This window comes from Spea bombifrons, chromosome 3, assembly GCF_027358695.1.
Source record: "Spea bombifrons isolate aSpeBom1 chromosome 3, aSpeBom1.2.pri, whole genome shotgun sequence".
Classification (NCBI taxonomy): Eukaryota; Metazoa; Chordata; class Amphibia; order Anura; family Pelobatidae; genus Spea; species Spea bombifrons.
In genome coordinates, this window is record NC_071089.1 from 83,723,537 (window position 1) to 83,742,491 (window position 18,955).

General features: G+C 37.4%; 1 protein-coding gene across 6 annotated transcripts in view; it reads left to right on the forward strand.

Moving 5' to 3' along the window:
* The window catches only part of LPP (LIM domain containing preferred translocation partner in lipoma), a 110,156-nt gene that overhangs the window by 36,011 nt on the left and 55,190 nt on the right, over positions 1 to 18,955 (forward strand). For 2 of the 6 annotated variants that reach the window (XM_053458772.1, XM_053458775.1), the window contains 3 exons: positions 3,050 to 3,121; positions 7,186 to 7,323; positions 7,824 to 8,034. In XM_053458772.1, the coding sequence (XP_053314747.1) occupies positions 7,833 to 8,034 (202 nt within the window). In that variant the 5' untranslated portion in view covers positions 3,050 to 3,121; positions 7,186 to 7,323; positions 7,824 to 7,832. Of the gene's footprint in view, positions 1 to 3,049; positions 3,122 to 7,080; positions 7,324 to 7,823; positions 8,035 to 18,955 lie in introns of those variants that run through there. The other 4 variants (XM_053458771.1, XM_053458773.1, XM_053458774.1 and 1 more) reach the window with 3 other exon arrangements.

An 18,955-nucleotide genomic window follows, 5' to 3' on the forward strand; every position in this document is an offset into this window, starting at 1 on the left:
CTTCCATCTGAATGTTTAATTACTTTAAAACAATACAAACTTTGAAGACTCCGCTTCAGTTTCTGTGGCAACAACCGATAAGTGCCCATTTTGTGTGGCTGGGCAACTAGATGTTTCCGGCAAAAACCATGAATGGCTAGGAAATTCTTCATGCGTTCAAGGGTACTAGGAATGACGTTTCTAATACTGCTTTTAGTTCCAAGTATTAAGTTAATCAGCGTATGTGGAACAGCACTTTTAAAAGGAAGCGTGCGTCTATTAACCATAAAAACCCAAGTAATGAAGATCAATATAAGCAGTGTAGAAAACCCATCTTGTACATATGCCATGGGAGCAGTCGTCTTCGCTTCCTATTAATGGGATCTACGCGATTATTTATTTTCTTTGGTGGGCGTCTTATTTGTTCTGACAGTCTTTATAAGGTGGTTGTAAGGAGAAGTGAGAGTACTTCAAAAGAATAAATTGTCATGTTTGTTTTGTCAAAGTTAGTCAGTGTTTCTTCCCCGAGTCCCTTTTACAGTTAAACCGACAGGAGAAAGAAAAGCACAAGCTTGCATGTAGCTTTGATAAACTTTGTAAGGATTTGACAAGTCCTTTAACCTGTTATTAGACTTTTGCATTTGGATCCGTTCAAATTGTAACAACCGGTGAATTTGTGTATGACGTATTCTTATGTAGCTGGAGTCTGACAAGACACAAAGCAACATCTTCTAGTAGGTTGGAGTATTTGAATTAGTTGATTGGCAGGGGAAGGAAAGGTAACTGTGTCTGCTGAATATCTTCCTCCATAGTTTTATTTGGAAGCTCGAGAGTAACATACCAAGGTATTTATATTTAGTTTCCCAATGGCTGCTAGTAATCCTATTATCATAATTACATACTCTACATCCAAACCACCAGTTCGTCTTCCCAAACGAGTGGTGGCAAAGCCTTGCATCTAACGTTACATTTAAAACACTCTAAAAATAGAGTCCCGTGACTTTGAAATCCAAAACTCTCCTGTAAGTGAAACACTGTGGCTTTAGCAAATATAATGCAGATGAGCCCCTAAAAAATGCTTTTCATCGAGATCTCATAATAGAGAAAAGCTGTCTGGCAAGGTCATGCATGGCTTCATTTGTTAGCGTGTAGGATGAAATGTCGTAAGCCCCATCTGCAAACCAAGACGTTTACCTGTGCCTTATAGTTAGGGAACATCGTACCCTGAGACCCGGAGCTTGCTGACTATATACCATCTGCTTGTTAAGTCAGGATTCGTAATGTATGAAAAAGTTACGGAACTGAAATATTTCACTATACTACAGACATACGAGTTATCAGACTCCCATATGCACTATCCACTCAAATCACAATGAAGAATGCCAGGCCAAAATGATGGAATCATTATTTCATCGCTTAGCGTGCTAGAGCAACATATGCAGGTTGACCTTTAAACAATAAGATAAATCTAGATCACTAAAAGTATCCTTATTTTATATTTTCCTCCTATAATTGAGTAGCATTGTTTTACATTAACATGTTTACATGCATAAAAAAGAATAAATACTGTTAAATGTTGCTGAGTTTTAGTAATGTGATGCAAACAGAACCATATGTTATTTTTTTAAAGGCTTCCTTTGCTTACCAATAATTCTTTTCCACTGGCTCAACTATTATTTCATGTGTTTGTATTCCTCTTTTTATAATGTACCTTTTTTCTTTAATAGCCCACAGTATCCATGACGACTGGACCTTTCACACAACATTTCTGTGACTCGTTGCAAAATGCTGACAATTAAATATACAGTACTTAAAAGAGATCCATCAATCTTTGTTGTCATGCCAACCAGCTTATATTTAGAAATGTAACAAGTACAAGGAGTTCAATTGCTCTTGTACTCAAACATAGGTCTGCAGCTATAATTGAATTTTTTTTTATTATTGAAGATCAAAATCCTGTTTGAGTAGCATTAGATTTTGAAATATTCTGTTATTGTAAGGAACATTATTACTCCCCCCCTCTTGAAATTTCTTTCACTTACCTTCGTCATTATCAAAATTCAACTTTTCTTTTTAATTGTTATAAATCCAGTATTTCATTTTTTTTTCTTGCGGAGGAGATGACATACTTAGCCACGTCACAAAGTAATTCTATAAGACTCATTTGCATGCTAAACTAAAATGAGAACTTATCGAACGTTCTTTTGGTTTTTACGAGCGGACGATCTGGCTCTTTAAACCTCTTTAGAGTTAATGCTTAGGGCCAGATTTTTTCCATCTTGTTAAAACTCATCTAGAATCAGAGTGGAAACGTGCAGTATTTTATGTATTTTAATTATTGGGGTGGTGTTCAATTCTCTGAATCGACCCTGATCTGGGAATATTTTGAGTTTATCAAAGCAAACATTCAATTTGTATATAAAAAGTAGGTTGTAAAGAATAATACAAAAAATATTTTAAAGGAACAGAAACAATCTATAAGTTTAGTGGTCTCTTGTTAATTAGTTACATCTGTGTGTGTGTGTGTGTATTCTGAAGTTGAAATCTTTAATTGAGCCATCGTCATACAAGATCATTCAGGAGAAGAGGTCTCTTAAGATAAGAGACGAGACCGCTTAGGTCTCAAAAGATTGTTTCTTCTATGTTGCCTCTGAATGGTTCTTGCGCAATATGGCTCCATCTTCTCTTGGCGCAATATGGCTCCATTTTCTCTTGGCGCAATATGGTGCCATCTTCTCTTGGCGCAATATGGCACCATCACCGGTTTTACTTATTAGGCATAAATAAATACACACATGCTTATATAGTGAACATTACAACCTTATTAATCTATGCAACAGATTGAGGGGTAGAAAAAATGGGCAGAAATATATACATTATATATTTCTGCCCATTCTTTCTACCCCTCAATCTGTTACAGATATGTTAATTTCTAACCATAATGCTGTCCCCTTCTGTTCTTCAAATAATGTATCAGCCATTTGGATGGTACAGAGCAAATAGTAACATTGTTTAAGCAGTACAAAGCTGTTTATAAGAAACATGTTTTTATTTTTTTTCTCCTATTCAGACATTGCACAGTTTGACCAAGCGGAACGCAGACGTCTGTCACCGTGATCTGGAACAAGCATCCTCCTCAGAGGTAAGGAAGCAGATTGCTCTATCATTTGCTTCCTAGTTAGAAAATGTGTTTAGTAATTAAGTCTTCTGTGTGGTGCTCCAGCTCAATCGACATTGCAACGTGATGTTCCTAGCCCATTAGAAGCAGCAAGGCCTATTTTAGAGTAGTCTACTTGGCACAATATATGCAGGGGAACTGTGTCTACTGTACTAAATGTCTTGTCCTTCCTCCTCAGTCTGTCAAAGGTATTTAATGATTCCTTAAAACATAAGAGCTCTTTAGATTGCAGATTGCCAGTAAATCTCACCAGTATGTTTGTAAAAGTTCAACTGCATTCTATGACGCATACTTTCTGTAGAACAGTGTAATTATTTTAGAGATTTAATTTTAGAAACTGTGCCTACTTTATCTCAACAGATCTGAGCTTGGTAAAATGCAGGGAACGGTTTGAGTATTGAATTTCTTCCTTGTATCAGGTGTACTAATCAAATGACCTTTACGCATGTCTTCAAACATGTCCTCATATGTAAATGTATGAATACATGTCTGAAGGGCATCTAAAGCCTCTGAAGGATCTGAGCCTCAAACATAATTTATGTGGTGTGATACTGTATGTAATACTATAGAGCTTAAGTGACAGTCGCTGACCAAACAAAAAAAGTCTTTAAAGAGGGAACAATTATTATTATTTTTTTTTAAATAAGCATTACACGCAGTGATGTGTTCTGAGAGGTTTCGATGTTTCAAGTATATGTAGTGGGTCTTCATGAAAGAAGCAGTTTGCGAAGCAGTGATCAGAGGCTAGAACCCTGCAAGCCCGTCCCGTATACTGCGTCATCCCATTCAGCGCAGAGTAAACCCATTTAATAGTGTTTGTACATATAAAATTTAGTGTGTAGATTTGCATGTTTGTTTGTATTTGAAATTTTTGCTGAGCTTACATGTCTGTCAGAGTTTTTAATGGCAGTTTATCACAGATGGATCTTCTGTGATGTTCATAAATGCACTTACACTAAATACATTGCCTTGTGTAATAATTACACTTCATACACAGAAAATAATACGTTGGATGTTATGTAATTCTGTTGAAATGTTTAAAAAACAGAGTTTGATCAGGTTTGCATCAGAATCACGTTTTATACAGTACTATTCTCCATTTATCTGTTCCTTTCTATTCATTAGATATATGTCAGAATGTTCTGTAAAGGTTAGCTGTTAGATTTCATTATTAATTCTTCACTTTTGTGATGTTCGAATATATTTCCAGCTTGAACAGGAGCTTACAGTTTTCACTCTTTCGCCAATGGACGGCTCTGCGTTTACCGTAAACCCCGTAGACTGTATATGAGGGTAATGGGAGCCAGTTTGGTAGTATCTAAACATTCACTAACCATACAGAGGACATCCCTCAAAGTGAAAAAATAGACAGTAATCTGGGTTAGAAAATAGTTTGGCCACATGACAGTCATTCCTGGCCAAGTCTTAAACTGGCAGCAGAGGAACCTCAGTTTTGGCACTTGGTACAAGTATGTGTTTGTCAAATGCAAAATGTGCACAGAAAATAAACAATTGGACGATTTCTGTGTCCCTTTGGCAGCGTTCCTGGCCCGCCTGTGGATTTTACCATATTTAGCTCTGAAAATTGATATATTCAGTGTTATTTTGCCCACCAGTTAGTTTTTGCTCTTCTTGTAAAGGATACTCTGTGCTTTTTTGGAGTCCATAATTCCATTTAAGACTCTGCAGACATGCCCGAGTGGGCTAGATATCACAAATAAATCCAGAGCACCTCTGCAGATGCATACATACACATATGTAATTTGTTAAAAGAAAAAAAAGGCATGGCAAACTACTAATGATGGCCCACAGTAAAGACTGGAATAAAATTAAAGGGCATATTCCACCATTTTGTATTACAGGTCTGCAGATAAAGGGACTGTATTAAATATTTTATGCTGAAGGAGAAAAATATTTTTTTCCATGGTATATTTCTGGTATTGTTTCCATGGTATATTAATTTTGATTGCTTCCTTGAGATCTTTAGTCAAGGGAGACCTTTTATTGGGCCAACACATAAACTTTGGAGACTTTAGAAGTTTCAGATGGAATCTCAATCATTGCACCTGAAGAAGATAAGTCCAAGGTGGCAAACATTTATGCCACTATGCCAGAGTTGATATTTGTTAACATTTGGGTCATCTTTCTGGGACAGTTCAAATGTATCTATTTTATAAAATTGCACAGTAAAAAATCCACAGGCACCATAAGAAGTTTAATTTGGTTACTGTATCATCTAGCGCTCACTGTGTGGTGGAGCATAAACCCGGGAAGAGTTTTCATTTTTGGACGGCAATCGGTAGTCCTTTGTTGAACTGGGTTGAACAGACCAGAAAACTAGCTTTTTTTTTTTTTTTTTTTTTTCCTCTAGTCATTTTACACGTGCTCAGCAAAGTTTGTGATATGCCACTCATCAACAGAAGCACATTATAGTTGCAGACACTCAGGATATGAATATAGTGTTAAAATCTGATTCATAACCCATTGGGGAAGCATTAAGAACATTTCTTGGAACAGTTTCTTTCAGCATAACGATGATTACTAAATGTAAAAATAAAAAGTGTGAATTGCAGTACCCACTTTTTATGTGAAAATATAAAGATATAAATAGTAGTTTGAAATAAGCTTAATATTTGAAAGCCTTGTAGAATTGGAAGCCAGTCTACCAAGCAGTATTTAAGGCTTAAATGTCCATAAGTCCATAGCCCGAAAAAGAACCTGTGTGTAAATACTTCTAACGTGCGAACTTGTCATACAATCAATATTACAAAATGTTACACATTCTCGGCTCAATTTAACACTTCTGTAACTAAATTCAGCATTAGAAATATAATTACTAATACCACTGAATGCCCATATCATGCCTCCAAAAAAATATTCAATTATGACCAGATTTTGCCTCCTTCATAAGGGAATGTCTATCTTTCATGTGCCTCAAAAGCTGACGCTGGTAGATTGTGCCCAGATAACTTTAAGGGGCTTCTTCAATGTTTCATTTTGTATGAGATTCAACCTTGAGAAAAAGGAATAAAATGACAGATTGACCAAGATTTATTTGCTTACTATATACTATAGAGTGCAATTAAAGTGAAATTTCAATTGTGAAGGTGAGTAACGTTTAAGAAAGTGATCTAGAATACAAATTTTATTTTTTTTCTGCAAGCTGGAGTCCTTTTAGAATGGCCCATGCATTTTTTGAGTTAGAAAATTAGATTTTTGTCTTTTTGCAGTTCCTGGCTGCAGCTACTGAAACTAGGAAGCATTAGTATGTAAAATTTCTGCACATGCTCAGTAGCAAAACTGCATACACGTGATTGGTTGCTGCTAGTTTTAATGAGCATGTGCCAGAAGCATATTGCGGTATGCACCCTGCGTTCACTAGAGGCAGCTGGGGGAGGAGTTACACAGGGAGTCTATTAAACAATGCTTGCTTTGATTTGCATGCAGGACAGTGCATTGGAGTCCCTGCAAAATGCATGTATCATGAACATAGGGCTGGGGGGCTCCATTAAAAAAAAAAGCAGTTACTGGTGAATTGAAGGATAGCAGTCAATGGTTGAAATCAATAGAAGTACCAGCCGTGACTTTTTCCAGATAGCCGTGGCTTTCAGGTTGCCTGTGGTGATAAGTCTTAGCAGAGGAAAACCTGCTGGCAAACAGACGTAATGTAGTTCTTGTAAAATGTATATCTCTTGAAGTGCTTGATGCACTTGGAATGTAGGTACTATGTGTAAAGCATTTTTATTGAAGCCATGAGTGAAATGGAGGTTACGTGGACCAAATTAGCATTAAGTTAGCATTCAGCTTGTCTGCTTTTCGGAAAATCTGGCACAGTACCACATGGAGCATGGATCTGATTGGCCCCATTTGTTTTGTGTCTTAATACGTCTTATATTAAATCTACCACAAAGCCATAGATAGCATTGCTTAAAGTCGGTGATAATGTGTTTTTAACATTGTGTATGTACATGTTTTCCTCTTGGCTTTAATGTTAAAATATCACACTGACAAGCCTTTTTTCCATTTAGGGAATCCTTCTGATGTTGAAGGAAGGGACTGGCAATTTGTCATTATTCGTCTCCTGCATTTGTGTCTGTCAGTTCTTATGTTGTTAAAAAACACAAGTCATTGACCTTGCTGTAAGAATAAAACACAAGTCAAAGAAAGTGACAAAAAAAAGACTACAGCAGTAACCATCTCTTCTACGTTTTCCAATTATTCTAGTAGACAGATTATTGGATCTTGCTGACAAAGCATCTGTTCTGATACAAAATGAGCGACTTCACCATAGCTCTTCTGTAGGCCTGAAAACTGGGAGCTGCCAATATTAAACCAAATTCTTGAGCTGTAAAGGTCTTTGCCCAAATCAGATATGATACTGTTCGCACCCTTAATGTTTTTTCCATAAAAATACAATATTGGAGTAGCCAGAAAATGAGGTACGGTTCAGAAAATGTTCTATGTATCTTCAAGACAAGAAAAAAGTAATTCTATTTTAGATGCTTACATACTCATGCTTTAAATACAGCTTTCTAGGTTACCCTCTTTCTAATAAGTAACATTATAAGCTTGGTCAGTTTACTAAATTAGCTGTCATTTACTGTGTAGATACAAAGAAATCCAGAATAAATGGATAAATCTGATCCATTATCATTGATTTTTCTAGAATTTAAACATGTCTAATCCGTCATGGCTCCCACCAAAGAGTTCAGGAGATGGAATGGGGCATGTGAGTGCCCGGATGGAGACCACTCAAGGTTTCGGGATCCCTAGCATCTCAGTATCAACTCAACAGGCTCCCAAGAAATTTGCACCTGTTGTTGCTCCAAAACCCAAATACAATCCATACAGAGGAGGACCATCTGAAGGCGGTGATGGTATGTAATTGCTGGCATAGGCTGCCATTTTTAGTAAGGTAGAACTACTGCACAAAAATAATCATTCTGAGATCTTCCTATTGGTAGAAAAATGTTGATTTCAAACATCTTCTTTTTCTGCTCCCTATAAATAGGTATCAGCAGTTTAGTTGGAGCCCTCACAACCACGCAGGCATCATAAAGACCAAAAATATGTTGTGGACATTTAGTTACTAAGCTCACATATTCCACAGTGTTGTACAGTGGAAGACAGCATTATACAAACACTAGTAACAGAAGTAACACCCCAGTGACCACATTGACCATTTCCAGGACAGTAAAGATTTGTCCTGCAGTATTTGGGAGTGGTTGGTTCCCTTGTCTTTTAAATCACACACACTGTAAGGCAGCAAACTATCCGAATTCTGGAAAACGTGGCCAATGTGATCACCCTACTCCCATCCCTGCTTTCAGAGGGAGCCTTAGAAGTTCATGGAGCACAATATTATGCATTACTGAGCTCATGTCTAAGTGTCAAACCCTCAATGAGCTTGTTGTGGTCTTTTTAAGTTTTTCAATCAAGGCTTTATCTGATTATCAGAAACACAGAATGTCAGTATTCACGATTAAACAAAAAGCAGGAAAAGGGCACACATAACATCACCTGTGGCATGCAAAAGCTTAAAGCAGCAGGTCTCCTGTGATTATCAAAGTCTCATGCTTGGCTCTAAATGTGGTGAGTTCATCTCCTTTACAGTAGCCTTAAACTTTTAGCGATTCTATTTTAATTGTCAAATTCTCCACAACCTAACCCAATGTGTATTTAAATCATGTTGCCATTTGCAGTAGATATTTTAAAAGGAACAGTCACAACACATTTTTAACATCACTCTTCTGTTCACTGATCTGAGATAAAACCATTACGCTTTCGTGTATGCTGGCTTCAGTCTGTGATTATATTATGTTTCTCTGTGTCTTTAGTGGATATATATGTGCTGCGCCTTGATGGTATTAAATCCATATGAACTGTATGTCTATTGTTCAGTACCTGACTGCTAGTGGATAAAAGGTTTTTAGCCTTCTTTCAAACCACTACATGTTTTACATGCTTGTCTGTTTGTAAATCATAATGTACAAATAGTATGTAGATGCATAAAGTCTGGCCTCTAATATGGCACAGGAAATTGGTGTGAAAAGTGTTAGTGTCTTAATTCAGATTATTCTGATACTGAAAACTGTAGTGATGTCAGGGATTCTCTCGGCAAAAAGTCCAGAACATCCCTATTACAACTGTGGACCAAGACACATAGGCTAAACACCCTTGGGCGTTGGGGTTGTCCCAGACAATTGTGTGTGCAGTTAGCCCAGCTCATCTTCAGTGTACATTTTTTTTTCTTCAAGATCACTGGGAACATTAGAAAGTATTAGGGGAATTCTAGACAGACAGGGCTATGTGACCAAGAAAGGATCCTATGAGTCTGTTCTCTATAGAATCACAGAGCCACACGGCGATAACCCCTTTGCGTGCCTAACAGAGCAAGGTTGTTTTGTTCTTGGGTCTAGAATGTCCGATGCAGAACAAATATACCCAGGTGAATTCTGGCAAGTGTCAGAATCTTGGTTTAAAAGGAGGACAGACAATCTAAGACCAGGGGCATGTCGCATCACCTCAACTGATAATCGTAATCTGGCCATGTAAGAGAATAATCTACCCAGAGGATGTACTAGATTGCATTTTCATGGTGCGTACCCAAACATTCACAGAGTAGATGTTAGTGTGCTAAGGGAGCTAAAGAACACGGAGCCCTTGTTATCGCTCCTACTACCCATCGCCAATCGTATTCCATTTAACAGGGCTCATTTTTAAACTGCCACAATCTTAAAAAACGTTTAGAGGCAAATATGTTTGTCCACTGTATTTTATTGGTGCATCACCTGTATTATCTGTGGCCTAGCTCTTCTGAAGAAGACTTTAACGGGGGGCAATTGAAAAAGGGTGCATCCAAATCGCCCCATCCTGCATTATATAGTATTCCTGTTTTAATGTACCCCAGGCTACACTTATCTGGGTCCCTTCATGATGTTTGTGGAGCCGAGCAGAACATATTCTTTCCTAATTACTCAGGCGACTTGTCCCAGATCCTAAATTAGGGAAAAGGTAGCAAGAAGTAGAACCACTACAATACGATGTCTGTCTTTCATATCGCAAATAGACCATTTTTGGTAGATTGTATTTGTGTTTATTTCCCGATTTTGTTTCTAAAAATATACTGGAATCCCAGTAAAGGAGGGTTCTTTAAAATATTCCTTATTTTCATGTCCCAAAGAGTTAAAACAATGCACATGTCCTGGAAATCAGAGTACAGACTTCCTCTATCTTACCAATAATACTCATTATGCCCAGCTGAACTTCTGCAAAGTGCATATATTTTTATAACACCAAATTCCTCTTTTCTGGCCTAACCATAGCTTTCACATCAACTCCCACAGCCCTATTTGTTCATTAGGTATTTCTTGAATATATGTAACAATGTTGTTCCTTTATCGGTTTGAAAGGGAAGTTATTAAAAAGAAAAACCCATTTGCTGTAGTTTATAGGAACCCATCTGTTCTTTGCTGTGTGAAAATCCCCTTTCAGAATGATACCATAATACAGATATTTCCAAGAAACAGTGCTGTATGCAGGGTTCTGTGATGTACATGGCCAACAGTATGAAAAACAAACAAAAAAAGCTGAAGTACATACTTTTAGAACAAAGTAGCACAAACTGCAGGAGGTTGTTATGATGTCATGTTTTTGGCAATGTGAACCAGAGCTACTCTTTAGCTGAAGCTCTTTTGGGCATTTGGAATAACACCAAAAGTGTTCACTAAAGGGAGAATTTGGGTTTCATCTCACTCAGGGCAAACGCTGGTCCTGTATAATGCATAATTCAATGGGTGAGCAGATTTTGAAAATAAAATCTCTGATTTAACTTTACATTATACAGGGCCAGCCAAGCTCTTCTTTCAGCAGAGGCTCACTGGGGTATGACGATCATAATAAATAGTAAAATGAGGGAATTAAAACTACTACTCTGCATTTAGTGGACAGACCCAAAAGTATTTGGTTTAAATTTTTACATTAAATTTTCATGAACAAGAAGCTCTACTGAATATTATTAGTTGAATCATAATTCTGGACCCCTTGGTCTGCTCCAGGCACGGGTCCCCCAACCTGACAATATAAGCAAAGATTTATGTACTAATTTATGAAGACATACCGTATTTGCTCGATTATAAGACAAGGTTTTTTCCAGAGCAGATGCTCTGAAAAGTACCCCTCGTCTTATAATCAGACCTCAAATAGGTCTGACTATGAGACTAAGATCCAGATCCCCTGCGCCAGTAAGTTGTTTTTTTGTTTTTTTTGGGGGGGGGTGTTAAATGGAGGGCATAAGGCATTTCTGTAGGCAGAGTGCTCTATGAAATGCCTTTTAACCCCCTTAATGCCACTCTGCCTCCAGAAATGCCCTATACCTCCCTATATGCCACTCTGCCCCATAATATGCTTTTTAACCCCCTAAATGCCAGAGTGGCATATAGGGGTATAAGGCATTTCTGGAGAGTGGTACATAGGGGGTCAAAAGGCATATCATGGGGCACAGTGGCATATAGAGGGTTAAAAGGCATATCATGGGGCACAGTGCGATATAGGGGTATAAGGCATTTCTAAGGCAGATTGGCAAGCCTGGGGGCAGATGTGCATAACTGGGGGGGCAGGTTGGAAAATAAAAAGAAATAAAAACAAAATATTTTTCTCAATCATAGCTTTAAAAAAAAATAATAGTTTACATAGTTTACATGAATTATCATTTACTGGTAAAACTTTCTTCCCTGTAGGGTCGTCTTAAATACAGGCTTTTTCTTTTTTTCCTAAATTGATATTCAGATTTTGGGGGATCGTCTTGTAATCAATTGAATTACTTATTGTTTTGTGTATCTATTTAAAGCTATCCACATACTAATTAGCAGAGATGATAATAATAATAATACTACCGGTACTTACCAGCTCATGGGACCTAGACACTGCCATGAGGTTAAGTACATTTACGTCTGGTCACTGTAACTATACATACAATTGCGTGTTTAAGTGAAGACTTTATCCTTTGTGACTTGAGCTGGGCCTTCATGGTTAAATCTGCTGTTTATCTACTGAGCCATCTCCACCATTTCTTGCAGAGGAAACATGTTGGAGTTTCCCTTTTATAATGCGTTTAATGAGGTGAAATAGTTTATATCCGTTCACCTAACCTATACTTTATGGTCTATAGAATAAGCTCCAGTAGTTTATGACATTCTTCCTGCATTGGGTACTTTAAGGCACATTAGTCATTTTGCCTCAGGAAATCGGAACATCCAGTTTAATGCTCTAAAAGTGCCTGGCTGTGTAATACAAGTGAAGCACATACAAGATTAGAGAGAAAAAACTATCAAACACTTAATGTTAACAGAAGCATGTTGGGTTTTGTTTATCTTGTTTATAGATTGTGTTAATGATCATTTTCCTCCATTTTATTGCCTTTTGAATTATGTCATGTGGATATGGACATTTTCAGAACTACAACAGGGGAAGACATCGGTCTCAAAGGAATATGTGCTGTGTGGATATATAATCCCGCAGACCTTGAGCCTCCTAGGGGCATTTATTTCACTTGTATAACCCCCTTGTAGTTTCAGTTGTGGGATTGTACGGTTGTTAGATCTGAAACTTCCTTTTGTTGGCCGGCCATCCTCCGACGCTTCTTTTCCTCGTACCCATGTTAAAAGTTTAATAAATACATGTGTTGGTATCCTGAGGGAAATGTTGTCGTTCTGGTTACGATGTAATAAAACGCCATTCAGACTTCTGATTGCTAGGAAGACCTCCAGATATTTTTTAATGGTGCATATATCACATGATGCTGATAAGTACATGTAACGTAGCGTCACAATAGGGAATCTATTGCCCATCCTAAAAACTGCCTGTTGTCACTAATATGTAAAATGTGGACATGATCCCCCCCCCCCACTGGCTCTGGGTTTCTCTGGATATAAAGTAGACCATGATTATACTGAAAGAGCTTCATGTTTTTGTTACCCACCTGCCACCCTCACCACACCTAGGCTTCTTCACCAAATGAACAAAACACCAAAAGTAAATGAGGTAATAAAGGCTAACCTTTAAATACATTTTTTTTTGGCCAACCATGCGCCAATCAGTTAATATTTCTTATTACATGGGAGTTTCTACAGTTCCTACTGAAGTAGTTATGAGATGTTGTGGTTCCCCTTTAGGAAACATCGCCTTCAATTATCATCTCTGCAGCAGTGTGGTTGCTATGAAGCTTTTGCACCACTGTAATGGTAATTGTTTACATGATGGGTGTTTATATTAAATATCTTTCCTACATTTTCCTGTGGGAGATCAAGTTTTCCTTGGTGTTTAAGTTTCATGCTAACAATTCAAATAAAGCACAATAAACTTTAGTGGGTTGGTCTCTTTGTTGGTTGCAAAATTATACAATGTATGACACGGCTATAGTTATTGCTTTCTCCCCAAAGAAACCAATGCTGTCTTTTGCATGTCAATCTCTTTTTGAGGTCTGCATCAATAGACACCTGTAGGTAGTGCCAGGATTGATCCCTTATCCAGCTTTCTGGTATGATGCCTTCTGCTTCATAGCCCAGCACAACCAGTCAAAATCATGAGGAGGGTGACGTTATAGGTAGAGGTTGCAAAAAAGATGGGCCGAAATTAAGTAATGGTGGAAATGAAAGTGCATAATTGGAAAGACTCCAAATCTAGCTTTGTTTGCTTTGAAGTCTCCATGTTTGCGTTTCTGCCAACGCCAGGGAGCTATGATTTGTATGCCTCACGTCCCTTTCCCCTCGTCTAATGTTCAAAGGGAACAAGACAACAGGTTTTCTACATATTACCATCATTAAATAGCCAACAGATCACAGACACATGCAACACTTTACCCACTTGAACTTGTTTGGATCTGGCTTTTTTTCTTTCTGCTGAACCCCATATAAATTGTAATCCTCTTAAGCACTGCACTAGACCTTTCTTATAAAAAGGCCAACTGCTCATGGCTAAGGGCCAACTCTTTCTACCAGTTACCATGTCCATCTTCTGAGACGCATACTCAACATCTTCAGATCGTCCACTGGTTTCATTAAAAATGTAATACATCCATGTCTCTCGATGTATGTTACTATAGCACTTACATTTTGCTATGTTTTAACTACATTTAAAGAAAAGGAGGCTTAAGTAGCACCATGTTGCATCAAGTCCTATGTGAACTGTGAAATGTAGGCTTTGGGAAGGGTGGTAGATCCACTTTAATGCTTTCAGTTGTAAAGTCTAAATAACAGAGAATGTCCGATGTCTAGATTGCATGGGTTCAGAGCACCTCTCTTAAATATTATAATACAAAACCATGTAATGGTTTCTTAACTTTCTTCTGGTAACAAACATTTAAACTTTTTATAGTTTTGCCCTGTGATATTCCAATGGACCCCCTCCCCCCAATATACATCTCAAGTCATAATGTGGATTTCTTGCATGTCTGTGCTTTATTAATAGTACTTATTATATAAAAAACAGTACAGTGTCAATTTAAACTTTTTGTGTTGCCGCACTTTATTTATATTTGTCAAAATAACAGCTCCCAAATCAGTTGGTAACCATAAAAAATTCTACCTCAACAGAAAAGCTTTTTCTTTAAGTACTATTAGTCAATTGAAAGCAATCTTGGTAAAACCAAGGTGGTGCGACCACCAACTCGAGTCTTCACTAACTGCATTGAACTCAACATGGTTCGCGGACTGCTGAGCTGCTGTCTTAGATGGACCAAACACACTTAATCAAAGCTGAGGCCAAGTTCTGCAGACACGAACTACCAAAGTCAGGCTATTGGTCTTTAGTAAATAGACCCCCCCCCCAATTAGAATGGCTCTTCTGCTGTGTACCTTCCAACATTGGAAATGTCCAAAGAGGGAGACTTGTTCCACAACTTGGGGCTTTATGGAGAGTTTCTGTTGCTCTTAGTATATGTTGATATATTTCACATAAGCAATTACTTCTCAGAAAACAAAAGCTAAATTTAACTGAGTTGACTTGAGATGTGATTCAGGGAAATGTTCTTGGGCAGTTGCTAAACCACTTTTGGGACTGTAGATGTTTGTCATCATCAACCATTCATGAGCCTTCTGCCCTTGGCTGTTTAGGCTTTTTAAACCAGGGAGTAGAGGAATTTAGAGCAGATCTGTAACATTTCAAATCCTTTATTTTATAGTTCTGTACGCTTAACATATGTAATAGTGTTTATGCGTTAAACAATACATAGTTATTAAAATTAATCTTGGTATCTTCAGTTCCAGTGCTCATGATCTCTGATTGTCTCTCAATCTAAATTGTCTATCCTCTGTTAGGTTGCTGTGGAAGTTTAAACTAAATATCTCAAAACATTTTCACTGATTGACAAAACTTTAACAATAAAAACCACACAAGCTATAGGTATTTTCAGTAAATAAATTACTAAGTGCCTTTGTGGTTTATTTACTATGTTGATAAAAATCCAGGAGCCAAATTTACAAAAACATTAACTACTGGACGTTAATGCTTAATCTAGTAGCGAAACCAATATTTTATTTTCTTTAATGTAAAAATTTGTTAAGTTTTTCATATAAAGAGAAGACGCCAAGATTTAGCTAATCAAGAAAACTTGAATTGCATTATATAGGATCTAGGCGTAGCCGTCCCTTTCTCTCACTTTATTCTGATTTTAGAGAATCATATTTTCATCTTTAAAGTGACTGGTTTAGTAACTTCAGTACCGTAAAATTTCATGTTAAAATAATTGGAACACCTTTTATTAATCTGGAAGTTTGGTTATGTATGATGTTGGAAATGCACTTTTGAACCTGGCTACCATTGGAGAACAACTTATGAGGCTCTATCACCTTGGCGCTGAAGACATGGACAGTCATCTGTCTCAATGGTTTCCATTCTCTGCTGCCGATCTTTTTTAGTTTATTTTCTATTTAAAGACATTGACATTGTGAAGTGTTCAATCCACATACGACTTGATAGATATGCGATCTGCCCCGCGTTCGGCTTTTTTTCCTGACTCCGAAAGACGCACCATCTGTGTGCCTGTTAATACAGACACTGTTGCCTAAAAATCCTGCCACGGCATTTTTTTTTTTCTTTTCTTTGAATATTAGAGAGAATCCAGCCGAGAATGGCTTGGAATGGTGTGTTTTCTGCCTTCTATGATCCAAAAGACACTGGTGGACAGATGTTTTGTACGGGAGTTTGTTTCTGTGTGGTGTTGCTAGGAAACCGCATGGCTGTATGAAACCTTGGTAGATCTCCAGATCCACGAAGCCGATCTGCAAGATTTATGCACTCGCATACTGTGGAGATAATTCATTATCACACCTTCAGAACGCTTATTCATTTGAGCTGATTACGCTCCCAACTATTCTCCCATCACTGAAATTACTAATTGCTATTCCTTGTGTGTGTCAAACAGTGAAACGTGAATAATTAATCCCAAATAAAATTAGTTGAATTGGTCCTTTTTAATTAGAGTTCCTGCTGCTGTGCGTTCCGCGCTTCCTTTTTTCCATCCTGCTTAGAGAATTTGGGGATGATTAAAACTGTTTAAGACTTAAACAGTTGGTGACCTTTCCTTGCAGAATAAATCCATAACCGCAATATTTCAGCTGGCATGGGGCGGTCTGCATTATTTTTGCTTGATATAAAACCTTTTATGACTTTGGCGTTCCCAATAAAATAAATTAAATCCGCTCCTGTGAAAATGAGAATTTTGCAGGGTTCTGACGGGCTTAGCGTTCTGGCTTATAAAACGCGTGAGCAAAACCTCAGAGGGTGCTGATCCTTGGCGAAATTTGATTGCCACTAATAAACTCCGGAAGGGGGTTCTTTTTCCCGTGGTCTCGTTAAAGAGGTACCCCTAGTAATTTTTTTTTATCACTATTATAAAAATAAAATAAGTTTTTATTAGCAGTATAGAGCTGTTTCTAATTTGTACGCGTTTTCTGACAGATGCCTATTAGTCATTGAATGTGTTTAGTTCTGTTATTTTAACCCAATCTGCTACACAAACACCCCGACTCCTTATCATACTGCCTGTGGTAAATTATACAATGGCTCGGTCTTAATCACCCGCCAGACACTCTGACTAATGAAAGCCTAATGGAGGAACGGACTTAATTAGCATTGTAGTAAAGAATCAAGCTCAGCGTGTTGTTTGTTAAGCAGTCGTTTATAATATAATGTGACCGACCACAATCTCAGCCCTGAGGCAATATCAAAATCTTATTGTTGTTTGAATTATATAGCACCATCATATACCATGTATACAGCACTGTTTTATTATCTGTAAGTGTTTCCATGGGCTTATTTTAAAGGGGAAATATTAATGATACCAGATATTATTATGATACAAGATATATATAATACCTGAGAACCTCAATATTTCATGTCTATATTAACTACTCCAAATTGTGAGCCTTTTATATAAATTGGGCTTTAGTTGAAGCAGTACTAGCGCTTGAAATCTAAACACATCGTAAGTATTTTTTTCACCCCATTCTAACACAATAGCAGGTCCTCCATGAACTCCCAACTCACAAATCTAAATCAATTTAAATATATATCAGAGCCAGATGTGTCACCTCTTCTCATTGCCTTGAATACAGAATTGTCATGTTTAATGTTAGAGGAATATTTCTGCAATTGAAATAAAACTTTAGATTTATTTCCTCGTGTAACCGGTGACTTATAGTAATTGTTGTTCAGTATTTTTGTCCATGACCACCATTCACCGTTCCCAGGAATGTTGTATTGCAGAGTGCCTTACTTCGTGAAGTTATATTGTTGTGCATATGAACCAATTTTTTTATTATTATTAAATGAAAAATTCAACCTTACTAAAAAATAAAAATAAAAAAAAAATAAAAATACTCTGATTACTACTACCTGGCTCGTTCCATCAGTTCTTGCTGGAACGGCAACATATATTCGAGTATAATTCTACTCGTTGTACAGCGCTACGGAATTTGATGGCGCTATATAAAGCAATAAGTAATAATAATTCGCAAATAATAGTATCGAATAGCAAGCTTTTGAAACCTGTGGACGGACGGGGAAAAATAATGTATGTCTGAAGTTGTTGCTATACGGATGAGGACTTTTATATTATTGATTTAGCAAACGCTGCTTACAAGCAGTCTACATCATGACCTAATGCAGCGTTAGTGGAGGAGCTCTATGCAGAAGGAGGCTATGATACAGTTATTGACTGTGTCATTTTTTATGTTTGTATTATAAAACCTGGAGTAGCCAATATGTGTGTAGTTAAGAACTCTGTACAACATGTAGAGTACAATCATTCCTAGGAACATCTCTGCATGAGCTGACCCCAAGACCTTTCAGATATAACCTGTTACAATCCATCACAAGTATTTAATTTTAGTAATTCATTAAAGGTGACAATGGAATGGTCACATCAAGGCGCTATATGAAACCATTCAGTAGTTAGGTAACCTGATATCTACCACTAAGAAAAGTATGACCCGGGATGCTCTGTATTTGATCCTGAGAGTCCATTATCACTAAGCACTTGGGTACCGAGACAGGACAGGTGGCTGCAAGGGATTCTTTCCCCTCTCTACCAGACATTGTTTAATTTTCCAAACAGTTTGTGGTTAAAGGACCCCTGCTTCATGCCGCATTATGAGTTCATGGTCTCAGCACACCAAGAGTTAAACTACAGGGTTTTTTTCCTCTCTTGTAGTTTATGCGTAAATACATATTTTCTGCTTCCGTCAAGCCTTCTAAATAAAGCTGTTGTGTGTTTTGATACTCTTGTTTGATCGTTCCGTG